Source organism: Drosophila virilis, chromosome 2, assembly GCF_030788295.1.
Source record: "Drosophila virilis strain 15010-1051.87 chromosome 2, Dvir_AGI_RSII-ME, whole genome shotgun sequence".
Classification (NCBI taxonomy): domain Eukaryota; kingdom Metazoa; phylum Arthropoda; class Insecta; order Diptera; family Drosophilidae; genus Drosophila; species Drosophila virilis.
Genome location: NC_091544.1, coordinates 18,899,058 through 18,914,226, shown reverse-complemented (window position 1 = coordinate 18,914,226; position 15,169 = coordinate 18,899,058). Strand labels below are relative to the sequence as shown.

The window sequence follows — 15,169 nt, the reverse complement described above, 5'->3', positions numbered from 1 at the left end:
TTGTATGATATAATTTTCCATCGATTGCTTGCAACCTAGTTAATTGGGGTGCCACAAATCGTTGCCTAAATTATGCAAAGCTCAATCAACTGCAAAAAGCACACTCCCTTCCATCTTAGAGTGGAGCGTGAGCTCTGGCTGAGATACACCCAGTGTGTGTCACGGCGTGTCAATTTCCGCCTCAACACGTTGATGTCGCAACGTTCTGAAACGGCTTTACTTCCAGTTCCTCTTTGATGCTATGACATGTTATTCGCTGTCGCATGTGTGTGTGTGTGTGTGTGTGTGCATATGTGAATGCGTGTGTATTTATGTGTGCGCCTGGCGCGTAATCAGCAACGTGGCAGCTCAAAATACACGCCCGTATGGCAATCGCGCCACAGGAAGCCAAAGGATACAATGACGTGCCTTTTGTGGCACACAGCCCAACACAGCGGATAGAAAATGGCATTCAATGTGTGGCAAGCTGCAGCTTAGAAACGTTCCAAATGCTTGACAATGGCAGCAGCTAAAGGTCTCTGGCAGTTGGGCTTGGTGCGGACGACTAGCGAGATCCTGCCGACAACGTGATGATGTTTACATGCTATGCAAATACAATTAATTCCACTTTGTGGACAATCTTTGTGCTGCAGCAGCAAATGGTTGGGTCACCATGGAATTGTGCGGTAGATAGGGCATTGGGTAAAGAAACAGCTGATAGCATTGCGAACGGAACTGTTGACATTGCCACACGTTGTCTACCAGCATATAAGGCTCTCAAATAGCTCGCTTTGTGCCATTGAGCAACTGCAGCTGGTGAACCGAAAATGTCCATTTGCCTTAACTATACAGGTGTCAAGTTCTAAATGGCCCACGCAGAACTCTAGAATTGGAGAATTAAGAGCCTCAATATGGACGAAGGAATAATACAAAGCATTTAAAGATTTGAAATTTGAGCATTATTATTTAAGCTTACAATACGCACAATTTGAGTAGCGCACAAATCATTATCGAAATATTGCGATGTCATTTAATATGTGTGTGTTGCTTTTTGGATTTAACAAATTTGGTATGCCAATAAACTATTTAAAGAGTTAAGCCAAAAGGCTGGAGATAGTTTAAACTTACTCAATCTACGAAATTCAATTGTTAGCTTAGGTGAGGGAAAGTTCATTGGCATAATTCGATTCCTTTTTGCACTTGCTTCAGTTTTGATTAAGTCATTAAAGGTTGGCGGAAAGAATTTCTCAAGACCTTTTTGGTAGAAATTTTCAGAAGAGAACTTTTTTGTTATCCGGAATGCATCGACCTGGATGATTTGAATAATAACAATTTGCCAGACAAATTGCTTGATTTAAGTTGTGTTACAACGGCTCATAAAGTCATTTCAATAATTTATTGTATACGCTATAAACGGTCGAAAATTCAGTTGAATGCGGTTCATCAAGGAGGTACCAAATGACAACAACAACCGAAACAGCAATGAACAACCAAAACACCAAAGAACTCATTGAATTTTGTGTGGCGAGAGCCAGATACCCTTAATTTGATTCAAGCTGTAGAGTGTGAAATAAATTCTTTCATTAAAACGAAAATGTAAAAGTTTAATTATACAAAAAGATTTGTTGAAACTATATAAAATGTATAAATTAATAAACTAAGGAAAGCTGAAGAGTGTGAAAGAAAATCGTGCATTTAAGCAAATTGTATAAATGCTCTAATATAAAATAAAAGTTTAAATTAAAAACTTCTAGAATTAAATTTGATGTAATTATATAAATTAACAAACAAATACTCATCGTTACTTAAATGCAAAGCTAACAATTATTATATTTAAGATATTTATATAGAAATGCACTGCGAATCGTTTAATAACATCAAAGCTGAGAGATAAGTTTGATTAGATAAATAATTCTATTTTGATACCTCATTGAGTGAAACTCCTGGCAACTTTTTTTTGGGAACAAAACCAATTCTAAGCTTAATGAAGTTATCCTAAGATTCTATTCTAAAAAGAGTTGTTACATATTTTCTAGGAGAAAAGGAGTACCCATTTCGAAAGAGTGCTAAAAAAGACAATTAAATTTAGCATGTCGTGTGGTCAAATATGGGCGAAAGCATTGACGCAGCCTTTGTCGCGGTTTTGAGTGTCGTCGCCGTGTCTGTTGCCGCGTCTCTCTCTCTCTAGCTTTTTCTCTCTCTTTCTCTCTGTCTGTCTGTCCCACTGCGAATTTCATTTGATTCTGATTAAGGGTACTTTGCACTCGATGCAGCTGCAGACACGGCAACAACAACTGAAAAGAACATTGAATTCCGGATCATTGGACAGATTACGTTGCCTTTTGTCTGTTTACATTTGCATTTGCAATGAAGGAAATTGTAAATGAAAATTGCAGAAGATTCGCCCCAAAACGAAACTGAGAAGTCTATGTTTTGATTATTGAAGTGCATTCGTTGTCTGCGTCTCGGACTTGAACTTTTGCTCTGTAGCCAAGTACATTGAAAGTCGGCACACGCCAAGGCAATTCGTTAAAGGCATTTCGCGCCAGTTATCTCGACTCTCTGAATAACTGCGATACAATAAGAGATACGCCGTACCACAGATACGACTAGCAATAAAGTGCAAACATATCATTTAAATGGAATCTCAAATTGATTGGAGCCACTTCGAAGGTGTTTTAGATATAGAACAAATGGCAGCAGGAAACAAACCCCACACCAATCAGCTAAGCGTGCATCGGAAAAGAAGATACTTATGAATGTTATAAATAGCCAGAAAGAAAATCAGACTTGACATTGGCATCGCACACAATTATTGTGGGTATCAGCTAATGTCAGAAAAATAAATGAAACTCCTTGCAGTTATCGTTCTCAGTAACCAATTAAAGAGCATTAAGCACTCAAGCAAGAAATTCTAAGTAAGCTGCAATGCACTTTTAATCTGAAAAATAAATCTATTGGAAAATCATTGAGAGGACGTGTTCGCAGAAATATAATCCTGAACAGAGAATGGACAAGATAATTATTGGTAGCACATTAATAACAATTATTATATCTTAGTCTTAAAAGTAGAAGTAAGTAAACGATTTTTAAAAAACAGATTTAAGTCAGATAGCATAAATAGTAGAGTAAGCAAATAATATGTGAAAAGTCCGCTCATAGAGAGAAAATTGAGGGAAAATAGAATCATTAATCGGATATGTATTAAAAATTTTAAAACTTAATTCAAATTAGTAGAAAGAAGTGAAAGCAAATTTTAAAGAAAGCATTTAAGTGACGACAGCATAAATGGTAGAACGCTAGAATATTATGTGAAAAGCTGTCTCATAAATAGTCTAGTACAAACTTTTTTCTCCATTTTAGTATATTCTGAGTGTACAGTAAACATGAGTAAATTTTCAGCTACCTTTTGGTAAAATTTCAAGCCTTCAAACACATATAGATATTAATTTTTATGTAGTTAAATGCTAATAATATGAATTTATTTGCTGCTAGCTGAATTGTGTGTGGGTGTGAGTATGTGTGTGTGGGTGTGAGTATGTGTGTGTGTGTGTTTGTGTGTGTGCCTGTATATTTGTATATTCAATCACATGCTTATTCTAAGTATCTATTGATATTCCTAGACAGTAAGAAACACAATCAAATTCACGTGTCTGGGCAATTAGTTATTTGAATGGCTTTTAAGATTTGTATTTAAGCAATATATAGATTTAAAGATAGACAAAGACCTAGCTGAAAAGGGAACCCAAGAGTCTCAACTGAATCTTAATGTTAATAGGTTTTTAAATATGGATATGCTTATTGTCTCTGAGGTGGATGTATTCGCATGTAAGCATATTGTCCCTTTCAAATTGGCTATTAACACTAGCCAGGAATTAATCGAGTAGTAATGAGATGATCTTCCAGCTTTATGACTACTTGGTACCAACATACATCAAATTTAAAGTCTTTCACTTAAGTGAAATATAAAATATGTTTCATTTCCGAAACGGAATTTTCCAATCAATTTGAGAGAATAATTTCCGGATTATTCATATAAAATTTTAAATTTCCATTGCCAGTCATTTTTAGTTCAATCCCTGTCAAGCTGTAAGCCAGTTTTGCAAACTTCGTAACTTCGCCCTGTTATATGCAACAGTATTTGTGTTTTTTTTTTTTTTTTTTTTTGGTAGTTAATTAAGATGAAAACAAATTTTTGGTATTTTTGCTCTTTTATAAGGTCGAGTTTTTATTGAATGATGTTCGTTCAACTGCCTTATAGATTTTTATTGTTGTTGTTTAATATTAATGTTGTCGAGTTGTCATATACTTCAGCTATATAATGTTTTAGGATATTCATATATTTGAGCTATTTAATTAAGTGAAACATGATGTTGTTGTTATTGTACGTTTCGCTTTCAGGAATTAAGAAAATTATAAAATGAGATACAATTATTTCATTTTTTTTTTCTTTTTTGCTAATGTTCATTTTTAAATTAAAAGTTTGCTTACAAATGTAGGGTATATGCACTGTGTTGCATTTAAAATGTTTGTGGGTAACAACGATATGCAGAAAAATATATATATGTATATAAGAAATTTGAGTAACACATAATAAAAAGAATCGTAAATATATATAGAATAGATAAATATGGGGTTAGTTATTTGCTTGGTTTGTCTCTTGATATTAAGGAATACTCGCTGATGCCTCAAAACGAACCAAGAGTTACAATCTCTATGGAACCATAACAATAGAAAACTGCTAAATCGAGTGACCTTTGCACCGTTTTGCATTATGTGTGTCAACTACAATTATAATTATTCATATTTTTGTTTTGTTTAATAAACTCTGCTTTTTAGCAATAACAATGTTTTATTTTCGTTCATGCATTTTTGTATTGAAATAGATATAGATCAGCTTGATTCTGCCGATAAAAATTATATGTTATAGATTTGTTGACTTTTGGGTTAGTTTTTGTTTTTTGTTTTTATTTCGATTGCGTTTGTTTATTTGCTTCCTTTTGTTCACTTATAATTACAATCATAATCATAAATATAAAGTGTAATAATAATAATTATGAAAAATTTTTCTCATAGCTTTTTGTATACAAACATTGCAAAATATTAATGAATAAGTAAAAACATAAGAAACTCATGTGATTTCAATGTTAAAAATCTTTGATGTTGTTGGCTTTACCTGCGATTACGATTTACGACATGCTTTTTGCAAGTGGATTTCGAACATTGAAATATTACATAATAATCATCATTATAATCATCGTATAATATATATATAATTTGCATAACTTCAACATTTCGTTTTGCTTTTGTGCTTAGAACTAAAAGTAAATTTGCTTCTCAATAAACATAATTTTTTCATTTTTCAAACATTCTTGTGGTAAATTTTTTTTTTAAACTTTTTTGCTTGCTTTTTTGCTTTTGCTTTCTTGTAACTTACAAAATAAATAAAGAAAATTGCTGCAAAAATTGTGTTTTTTTTTTTGCTCAGCAATTAGCTTTGTTTTTATTATCTGCTGCTTGGTGTTGTTGCTGCCCGCCTTAGTAGGCGTGGTTGGCAACGAACAAAGAGCCAGAGCCGGAGCCGGCGCTGCCAGCAACGTATTTGCCCACGGAAGCCTCACCGTTAGCCTGAGGAGAAGAGAATGGAAATGTTAATAAATTTAGCATTTTATAGTTATGATTCCCCAACATAATTTCCACCAGAAAATGCGCAACACGAGATTTTGTTTTTCGAACTTTTACTGCGATTTTTGGCATGGCTCACTGAACTGTAAATTGGAAGTTGGCCCCATTGGCCCCGTCTTACCTGCCGCAATTTTTCCAACTTTTTACGCAAAAGCCCCACTTTTACACACACAAATATAAAAACCCCACATGTTGAAAAGTTTTTCTTGTAAATTAAATTTGTAAGTCTTTTGAGCTAAAAGTTTATTCGATTACGCTTAATTGTGGCCCAAAACCGGCATGTAATTTCTGTAATTCTGCAAACGCCCCGTGTCCGGCTAACAGTGTGCATCAGTGTGTGTGAGAAAAAGTTCATGCTACTAAATAATTTTTGAAATTAATTAAGGCTTGTGTAGACATTGCTAGCTGTGCATATTGACAAGCAGGTTTAGTAAATTGGTTGTTAGCTTATTAAACTAACTTTTAACTGCTTATAAACTACTATCAGATGTACTATGTGTATGATTAACATATATTTTATATAATCATATTTATTGTCAGATGCTTTCATATAATCATAAAAAAATTATAAGTTGATAAATTGAAATGTAGCATATATAAAGAAAATCTAGAAACAATTTATATAAAACAATAAATTTTATTGTATGTTTCCTATATTTCCAAACGTTACTTTTTTTCTTAATTAAAACTTGATTTAATTATCAAAGGCCACAAAGTCGAATACATTCGTAAACATAATTTATTCGTTTTTGTTTTCCTGACATTCAAAAATTATAAGTGTAGGCTCATGTCAAAAAAAATAATAATTGTAATATTATATTTTGTCATAATTAGAACTCTAGTTGTACATCTATATAAGGTTTTAGGTTTGTAATTCCATGTCTGTGCTGGTGGGCGGAATGTGTTCGGGTTTGCTCTCAGCACAGGTAAGCCAATTGGGTTAAGACAGCGGCCGTTAGGAATTGCATTTGCTGGAACTTGTCTTTAATTTTGTTTAGTACTTGTGCTGGGCAACAAACAAGCTGGTATTGCCCGCGAATGAGGGAATCGAACCGGCCACGTATTTGCCTTGGCAGGCCAGTCCATTGGCCTGAGGGTTTCGGGGATAAACAGAAAAGGGAAAGCAGGAATCGGTTTGGGATTAGTTGAAAAAGCGCGCAAAACGGTTTAAGAACAAACATTTAAGCGTAATGAGAGGTAAAAACAGCAAGTTATAAAAAATAGAACAATAAAAGCATTAGGTGAAATATGTAATAAATAAATGAATTTATTAATAAATGATATATAGCATTAGTTCATGTGGAAGACAAATAGAAAGGGTTTTTATACGTTACATTTAAAATGTTTTATTTGTGTAATTTTTTTTAGAAAATATTGTCATGCATGCATTTATTAAAATTATTTACTATTTTTTAATGCTTATGCATTTTTCAAATTAAATGTAGGTTTGTGGAATAAATGTATATGAATAATTGAGAGGGATTTAAAATTTGCATTTATTTTTTTTATTCTTTTTTATTGATGTCAAAAATAAAATGGTTTATTTGTGAGTATTGGTTAACATACAAAAAAATGCAGCAAAATATGAAAATAATTAAATCAACAGGTTCGGTTAGGATTTTATCATGCCTAATTTCAGTTTCAGGAATTTAGTTTATTCGAAGAGCATGTAGCAGAGGTCTTCAATAGTTGGAAAATTATAATAAACAAAGTATAACAAAATGAAGAAAGAATAGACAATAAAAGAAAAATTATAAATGTTTTTATAAAATATAAGATGGATTTCATTGAAAATTTTGGAAGGACTTCGCAGTCTATGTGTTTTCCTGCGTCTCTACAATGTCTACAACACTGAAATTCCTTGTATGTGTATTATAGGGTTTACAAAATAAGATGTGTATCAAAAGATACATATAGCACATTTCATTAAAGACGCGCATGTGAAATTCCCATATATTGGCTTGATAACGTATTACGTCTCAATATTTTGCACCCAGCATAAAGCTCGCCTAAAGTTTCAAAACAATTTGAAGATCGTTCAGATCGCCAATTATAGGGCCAATATAATCCTCCGTCTTTAAAATGGTTTTCAGTTTTTTTGTTTTTTTTTTGGTTCTTAAATGTGATTTCTTGAGGTGGGTATTCAGTATTTGTGATTCTCGACATGTAGCCCTGCATCTCCAGCGGCGCCTTTAACGGAGCCAGACTCATAACAACCCTTGGATGCTAATCCATTGCCCTGGATGAGTGAATGTGATGAGGAATAAGGATGATAAGGTTATTGTATGCTTTGGTTAATATGGTTTCCTGCTAACAGCCGCCAACAGCGCTGGCAAAGATGAAAGTCTACAGCAACCCAAAGTATCGCTAAGCCCAAACTCTGTTTAACCATAGCGTAAAACTTACCCTGGCGCGCTTGATGAGCTCACCCTGTCCAGCGGCAACGTTCTCCTTCTTGCCACCCCAGGCGCGCAGCACGGATGCCTGCAGGGCGCGACCGTACGAGAAGGTCAGAGCCCAGGGGCGGGTCAGTGGAACATTGTTGATGGCGCTCAAGTTAACGGTGGCCTCCTCCTCAGACTGTCCACCCGACAGGAAGGTGACGCCTGCACATAGCGAAAATCAGTTAGCAAATGCATTAATATTTGTCTAAAGTAGGGCTAAGAATTTACCGGGAACAGCAGAGGGCACAGTGCGGCGCAGTGCCGTGACGGTTGCCAGAGCAATCTCCTCGGGTGTGTTCTTCTTGGCTCCCTGGCCAGCGGTGACCATGTTGGGCTTGAGGAGAGTGCCCTCCAGGTAGACGTGGTGATCGTTCAGGGCCTTGTAGACGGCGGCCAGAACGGTTTCGGTGACCTTCTGAGCGCGATCCAGATCGTGCTCACCATCGGGCAGTACCTCTGGCTCCACAATGGGAACAATGCGCTCCGACTGGCAGATGGAGGCATAGCGGGCCAACACATTGGCATTCTCCAGGATGGCCTGGTATGAAGGTGTGTTCTTGCCAATCTTCAGGACGCAACGCCATTTGGCGAAATCGCAGCCCTCCTTCTTGTACTTGGCGCAACGCTTGGCCAGATCATCCAGACCCTGAGTGGTCGACTCATCCTCGGAGCCCATCAGAGGCACGACACCAGTATCGACCTTGATACCGGGAATGATGCCCTTCTTCCTCAAGCACTGGATGAAGGTGGTGCCATCATCGGCCTTCTGGTACACAGTCTCGTCGAAGAGAATGACGCCGGAAATGTTCTCGGCGAGCTTATCATCAGAGGTGAACAGGAGCTGGCGGTAGGCGCGACGGTTCTCATCGGTGTTCTCCACGCCAATATCCTTCAGGCGCTTGCCCATGGTCGAGACAGACTCATCGGCGGCGAGAATTCCCTTGCCAGGGGCAACGATCGCCTGGGCAATGGTTCTGAGCTCCTCCTGCAGCTCCTTGCTGGGATAGTTGAAGTAGGTGGTCATCTTTGAGATTCGCGTAAAATTCTGAAATGGCCCGGATTGACATTGTGAGTTATGTTTATACGATAAAGCATTGTTATGAATAGATTTAAGCAGTCGGAGTGCGCTGAAATGCATTTGGGTGGGGACAAGAGAGTGCGCTGTCTATATGAGCTAAGAATTTTGACACCGTTTCCAGTTTGCGAGCTATGCTTGTATGTATATATCTAAAACAATTGAAATTTTGAGTTGATGAACTACAATTTAAAAAAATTTGGTATGTGTATTTTTAACAACTACAAAGCGTCTGTCGCCGGGGCGGAAAAAATATACATATATGAATAACTATCAATCAAAAGGGGCTTAAGGTTTTGAAAGCTTTGCAAATGCACAGCTGTTTTTTCAAAGAGAGCAATGACAAGAGAGAGTGTAGGTGCGTAAAAAGAGAGCGTGTTAACGGCTAACTGCTGCGCTGGCAACATTTTACCCACATATACACAAAATGTTGCTTAAGTGTGGGCAGCAATGTTGCCAAGCTGAGGGTGTTGCTAAAAGTGGCAAAGAAATGTGCGAAATTTTCCTTTTAAAAAATAAACACTGCAAGCACTTGCATATTTTATTAAATATGCTTCACTTTTTTATGGTTCTGCATTAATTAAACACGGCTTAGATACATGTACATATAATACATAGGATACTGTGCTTAACTGAGCAACAATGTTGCCAAGCAACTTTGTTCTGCTATCTTAAAATTGGCAGAAGAATGTGTACAAAATTCATTTATACGAACTAATTGCATATATATAAGCAGTCTATAGCAATTGATAGCAACTGTGAGCAATTACAAATTCACAGATTTACAACAAGAGCTGCCCTATTACAGCACACTCCATTAATTAAAAATTATTAGTCACCAATTAAACACTTTAATTTTTATTTTAGCTCCAGCAGCTGAACCAACCTCGACAATGCGTTTTCAGCAACTGAGCCAAGTCGAGACTGCGAATTTAAGTATAACCTCGACTGATGTAATCAAAGCGGTGGGCGCGGAAATTCAGAGAGGGCAAATGTAAGACCCGCCCGAGAGGAGGGGGTAGGGGGCAGCCGATACTTGTGACGTCCACTTTCACTTTTGCTGCGTGACGTGTGCGGCGCATGCTCCAAAACGGTGACATTGGACAAGGTCAGAGGCAACATGTTGCTGCGGCGAATTTGTGACGTGTTGCTTATGAAACGGTTAAGCACTACAAGGGCGCGTGTGGCGCGTAAAAGTGAGATAGCCATATATATAATGAGAGAGACAGAGAGAGAGAGAGAGAGAGAGAGTTGGAGAGAGATAGTGGAAGGAAGGCAAGTGTTATATAGAGAAAAAGTTTTAGATACAACAAAGTCGCAATGTTGCTTGACTTGTTTGACATTGAAAAGCACGCACTACCCAAAAAAAAAAACACATACATTCGCACACATACATATATGTATGCAGGTAAATATATACAAACTGATTAGAACGACAACCGCAACTGATAAGTCTATATAATGCAGCTGGAAATTTGTTTACTTGGAAATATGATGGGAATCTAAGAACTGCGTTGTTTTATACACACTATTATCTTTTTTTTCTATTGTCTTTTAGTTATCTATGCAAAGCTGATTCACTCACTTGTCACCTACACGAGCCGGCAATCGATTGAAGACTGAAATGAAGCCCAAAAAACTCGACGAATAAATAGAAAAAATACAAAGCAGCACAAAAAAGCAACCGAGTGACAGCAACAAAAGGGGAACAAAAAACCAACAACATAAATTAACGCTATCAAAAAAACATGTATGCTTATGGCTGTGTGTGTGTGTGTGTGTGTGTGTGTATATTATAAAAATAACATAGACACATGTGTCTAAATATCACGAAAACGTGTGCATATACATATAAAGCGGCTGCTACGAAAAAAAACAAGTTGATAAAACGACGAAGAAAAAAATGAGATTTTCGAATATTATGGAAACTTTGGAAACATCTTGATTCGCTGCTGTTGTCATGCAGTTCAAAATTTAACCTTCACTTCAAGAATACAAATAAGAAAACGAGCCCCTCAATATTGACAATAAGCGATTCCAAAGTCTCTAACAGAGACCTGTTATCGCCTAATGAGACTTGCTCAGGATGTTATTGTCGCTGCGCGTGTGTGGTGCGGATCACAACAAAAAGTCCGGCCTCCAGGCATGAGCAATAGGTCAAAAGTACGAAAATACGCGCTGCGTCAAGGCAGGAAGAAACTGACGTGTGAGTGGTGGAATGGGTGAGAGAAGGAAGGAAGAGAGACGGATTCAGAGCGACAGAGAGTGAGAGAGAGAGAAAGGCGGCAAGAAACCGGAGTACATTGCAGGGCGTTATATTGTTCATGAGTCAAAGCAGCTGTAGTAAAATGTATGCAAAGTAATGGACTTTTCTGTATATTGATATTGATATTAAAAATAAAAAACTGATTTAGAAAAGATACACTCCTTATATATTTATTTCGACTTCATCAAATGTATAATCTTGTCTATGCTAATATATTATTTTGTTATTTTATTGCTTCGTATTTTATCCCAATTCACTTTCACTCAGATATCACCTAATTTAAATTTGTATTATTTCTCTAAGAAATGTTCTAGTTGGATCTTTTTATGCCTATAAATCAGCTACCAAACATTTAATTTGCATAAGTAAAATTTATATTTATATCCTTAAGATTCGACATTCGCATTTGAATATTAATGAGACAATTTTGTATCATTGATAGGGTTTGTATAGATAATAATTAGAAACTAAGAGTTTTGATGGCGAATTCGCTTTCAGACACGTACACCAGAATGGGTTTCATTCACAAACGTGTTTTCACGCTATCAACTTGAAGGGTAGTTTCTTCAAGGTATTTTTGTTGTTGTCTTATTTTGACCCTTAACATTCCGCTTCCACTTCCACTTCCTCTTTCTCTCCCTATCTCTCTCTCTCTCTCTCTCTCACACTCACCCACTCTCGCTCTATCTATGGATGGATCACTCTCTTATGTAAGGCAAGATAAATTGCTAAAGTGGCGGCCACACTCGAGCAGGACCGAGCATATTCTTTACGTTCCGTCTCTTTTCCATTCTCTTTCCCTCTTCTTGTGCTGATTTGAGTTATGTGCGAGAAAAGGGTTTCTCCGCTTTGGGGGGGAAATGCCAATTGATGAACTCAACAAACGCACAGCAATGACGACATTTAATTGAAAACTAAACGAAAGCTAATGAATATATGCATATAGACCATTATACATAATATATATAAATATATATATGTATGTATGTATATGCTAAATGCATGCATAAGACGTGGGGCAACTATTTATAAAGCAAATTGCAGTTGAAACACTGCCAACAAGCAAATGAACTCATAAGTGAAAATGTAGATAAAGTGCGGTTTCTGGTTGGTTGACGATGGTTGGAAAGGGGGGTTGGGCAACCGGCAATGCAGTGGTAAGCACCGTTATTTGATAGCTGATAAGCTGTCACCTCAGGTTTGTTATCAGCTCAGTTGCATAGGTCAACGACGTGGTCTGCGATAAGTAAAAGGGAACACTACAAAGTTCAAGAGGAAATCATAAAAGCTCATAGCTAGTTCGCATTTTAGTAAAATTCCAGTCAAAGAAAAAAGCACACTCACACACACACACACGCACGCACAGCGAGAATTTGTTGTAACTTTTTTCTGTATTAACAACTGCGAAAACGATTACGAAACCAACTTGGGTTGAGAATAATAAAGCAATGCACTGATATAACGAGATTACGGGCTGCGCTTTTTCAATTATTTAGTTTATTTCATTTAATTTTTACATTTTTTTTATCACACGCAAGCACACACACAGACGTTTGCACACACACTCACCGATCTGGAAAATCAAACTGTGTGGGTGTTTTCTTATTTTGCTCCGCTCTCTGCTGCTGGCTACCGGCTGGCTCTGCTGCTGCTGCTGCACTGGAGTTGAGTTGCCGACGCTTTTATTTTCGGCTTGCGGCTGCGGCGGCGGCGTCGGCGAGAAATTCCAAAGCGAAATAAGTAAAAGGCAGCCGAACGTAGGCAAGCGAAACGTCAAAAGGTTGTTTGGAGGTCGTTCTGTGTTGTCAAATCGCGCACAGTTTTGTGCCTAAATGCAAAATACCAAAAGCTTTTGGTATCTAAAAGCTCGCACAGTGCGCAGCTTGTAAGCTTGCCAGTTGGTGTGAGCATTGTGTTCCGCTTGAATTGCTATGCTCACTAAGCTTTTTGAGCTTCAACTGCTCGAGTTGCTTTCCACTGCTTGACTTTTACTGCTTGCGGCGCTGCTTTTTGAATATTTGAACTTGCGTGTGGGACAGGGCCAGAAATTCAATATTTTGTTGATATTTGATTATTATATTTAATACGCATATAACAAACAAGCGTATATGCATGGCACCAAATTGAGCCTTAAATTAAAAATAAAAATATCGTCCTTACAACCTCTAAGTCGAAATTATTATCCTAGAGTGATATACGTTAATGAATTTTCAGAAATATCTTTGAAATTGGTTTTGATGCTCATTTAACTTAAGGAGGAATGGATTCGCGGAAAAGTATGCGACACTCCTCAAATAAATGTGAATAAAGATCTGTAAAAATGAGTTTGAGGTTGATCTAATCGAAAACAAAAACCAGCACTTTCAGACATTTTTGCACACATCCAGAAACTAAAACCCTGTCCTAACGTGCATCTCCATAACATAAGGGAACTATTGTGAAAATTTCAGCTTTCTAGCTCTCAGTCAGTCAGTCAGTCAGCTAGTCAGCTAGTCAGTCACTCAGCCTGTCAGTCGGAACAAACAGTTTCAAATCTAGAATTAAAGAAATTAAAAAAAAACTAATCTCATTAAATCGAGTAACGTTGATATTTGTTGTTTTATTGAAAATTTTGTCATAAAAGTTTGTTTAGTTAATTTATTGTTAGCAATAATAAAATAACTTTGTTGACGTTGAAATTATGAATAAAATTAAATGTTAAATTTGAATATTCATAGAGGAAGGAAGAAAAATGACGCAACAATCATATTAAAATAATATATTCAAATCTTATATAAAAGCTGATCAAATATACCTTTGCAGAGGGTAAATGCACCCCTAAATATATATATATATATATATATATTTTTATTTTTTGGAACGAGTCGATATAGCAATGTCCTTCTGTCCGTCTGTCTGTTTCTTTGTGAACTAGTCTTTCAGTTTTAAAGCTATCTATATGAAAAATTAAAAAAGTGCCTCTTTCTGTTGCACGTAGTGCAATGTCAGAACCAGCTGGACCACTATATCATATAGCTGCCATAGGAACGATCGGTCGAAAATTAAGCTGTTGTATAAATAACTTTTTTGACCAAACACGCCATTTACAAGTTTTACTATGTTCCCTACATTCATGCAAATACCATAGGAACGATCGGTCGAAAAGTAAGTTTTGTTTTGTTTCTTAAGATATCTCAACTATATTTGGTATTAACTAATTTCTCTGTGCTCTTAGATACGGGCAAACCCTTATGAGCATTATAAAAATGTTGGGTCTACAAGATATTAAATCCATTAGGTCATACGGGTATATTGTTTAATAGTCTAAGTTAAAGGACTATGAGCTTGGCTTCGGTACTGACCTAAGCTAACCAGCATTTCTTGAAATGTATTCAATACCTTTTAAACCGACAAGTCCATTTAATTTCGATTAGCATTATTGCTACATAGGAAAGCCAGACCGATAGGAATATTATTGAACAGGACTCACACACAAAAGATTGACCATTAAATTGCGTGCCCCCTTTTGTAGCCATTGTAAGGACTAACAACTTTAACAAAGCACTTGAAAGCATGCCTGACCTCCTGCAATGCAAAAGGACTCGACTCGAGCTGACAGCCAAACAAAACAGCTGATTAAGAGAAGCGCAAAAGTCCCTTTATTTTCGTGGAAATTTTCCCACTATTAGCGAAAGAGAATAATTGGCTGGCCTTTTCATGCGCGCTCTCTTCGACACACAC

The 15,169-nt window shown here is 36.7% G+C and overlaps 1 protein-coding gene and 1 long non-coding RNA gene across 6 annotated transcripts; one reads left to right on the top strand and one right to left on the bottom strand.

The window, feature by feature from the left end:
- Positions 1-4,171: 4,171 nt before the first annotated feature.
- LOC6630016 (fructose-bisphosphate aldolase) lies at positions 4,172-13,202 on the bottom strand. 5 transcript variants are annotated; one of them, XM_032434099.2, is made up of 5 exons: positions 13,019-13,202; positions 8,337-9,153; positions 8,071-8,270; positions 6,680-6,754; positions 4,172-5,607 (listed from the first exon to the last, which is right to left on the bottom strand). In XM_032434099.2, the coding sequence occupies exons 2-5, from the start codon at positions 9,130-9,132 to the stop codon at positions 5,518-5,520; spliced, it is 1,161 nt and encodes a 386-aa protein (XP_032289990.1). In that variant the 5' UTR covers positions 9,133-9,153; positions 13,019-13,202; the 3' UTR covers positions 4,172-5,517. The 5 variants fall into 5 exon arrangements, with proteins under 5 accessions (XP_032289990.1, XP_015027170.1, XP_015027169.1 ...); XM_015171684.3 differs by lacking the exon at positions 6,680-6,754; XM_015171683.3 differs by lacking the exon at positions 4,172-5,607 and having other exon boundaries at positions 6,386-6,754.
- LOC138910877 (uncharacterized) lies at positions 10,042-11,605 on the top strand. The gene is made up of 2 exons (XR_011416025.1): positions 10,042-10,591; positions 10,742-11,605. It is a non-coding gene; the product is annotated as an uncharacterized lncRNA (long non-coding RNA).
- Positions 13,203-15,169: the final 1,967 nt, after the last annotated feature.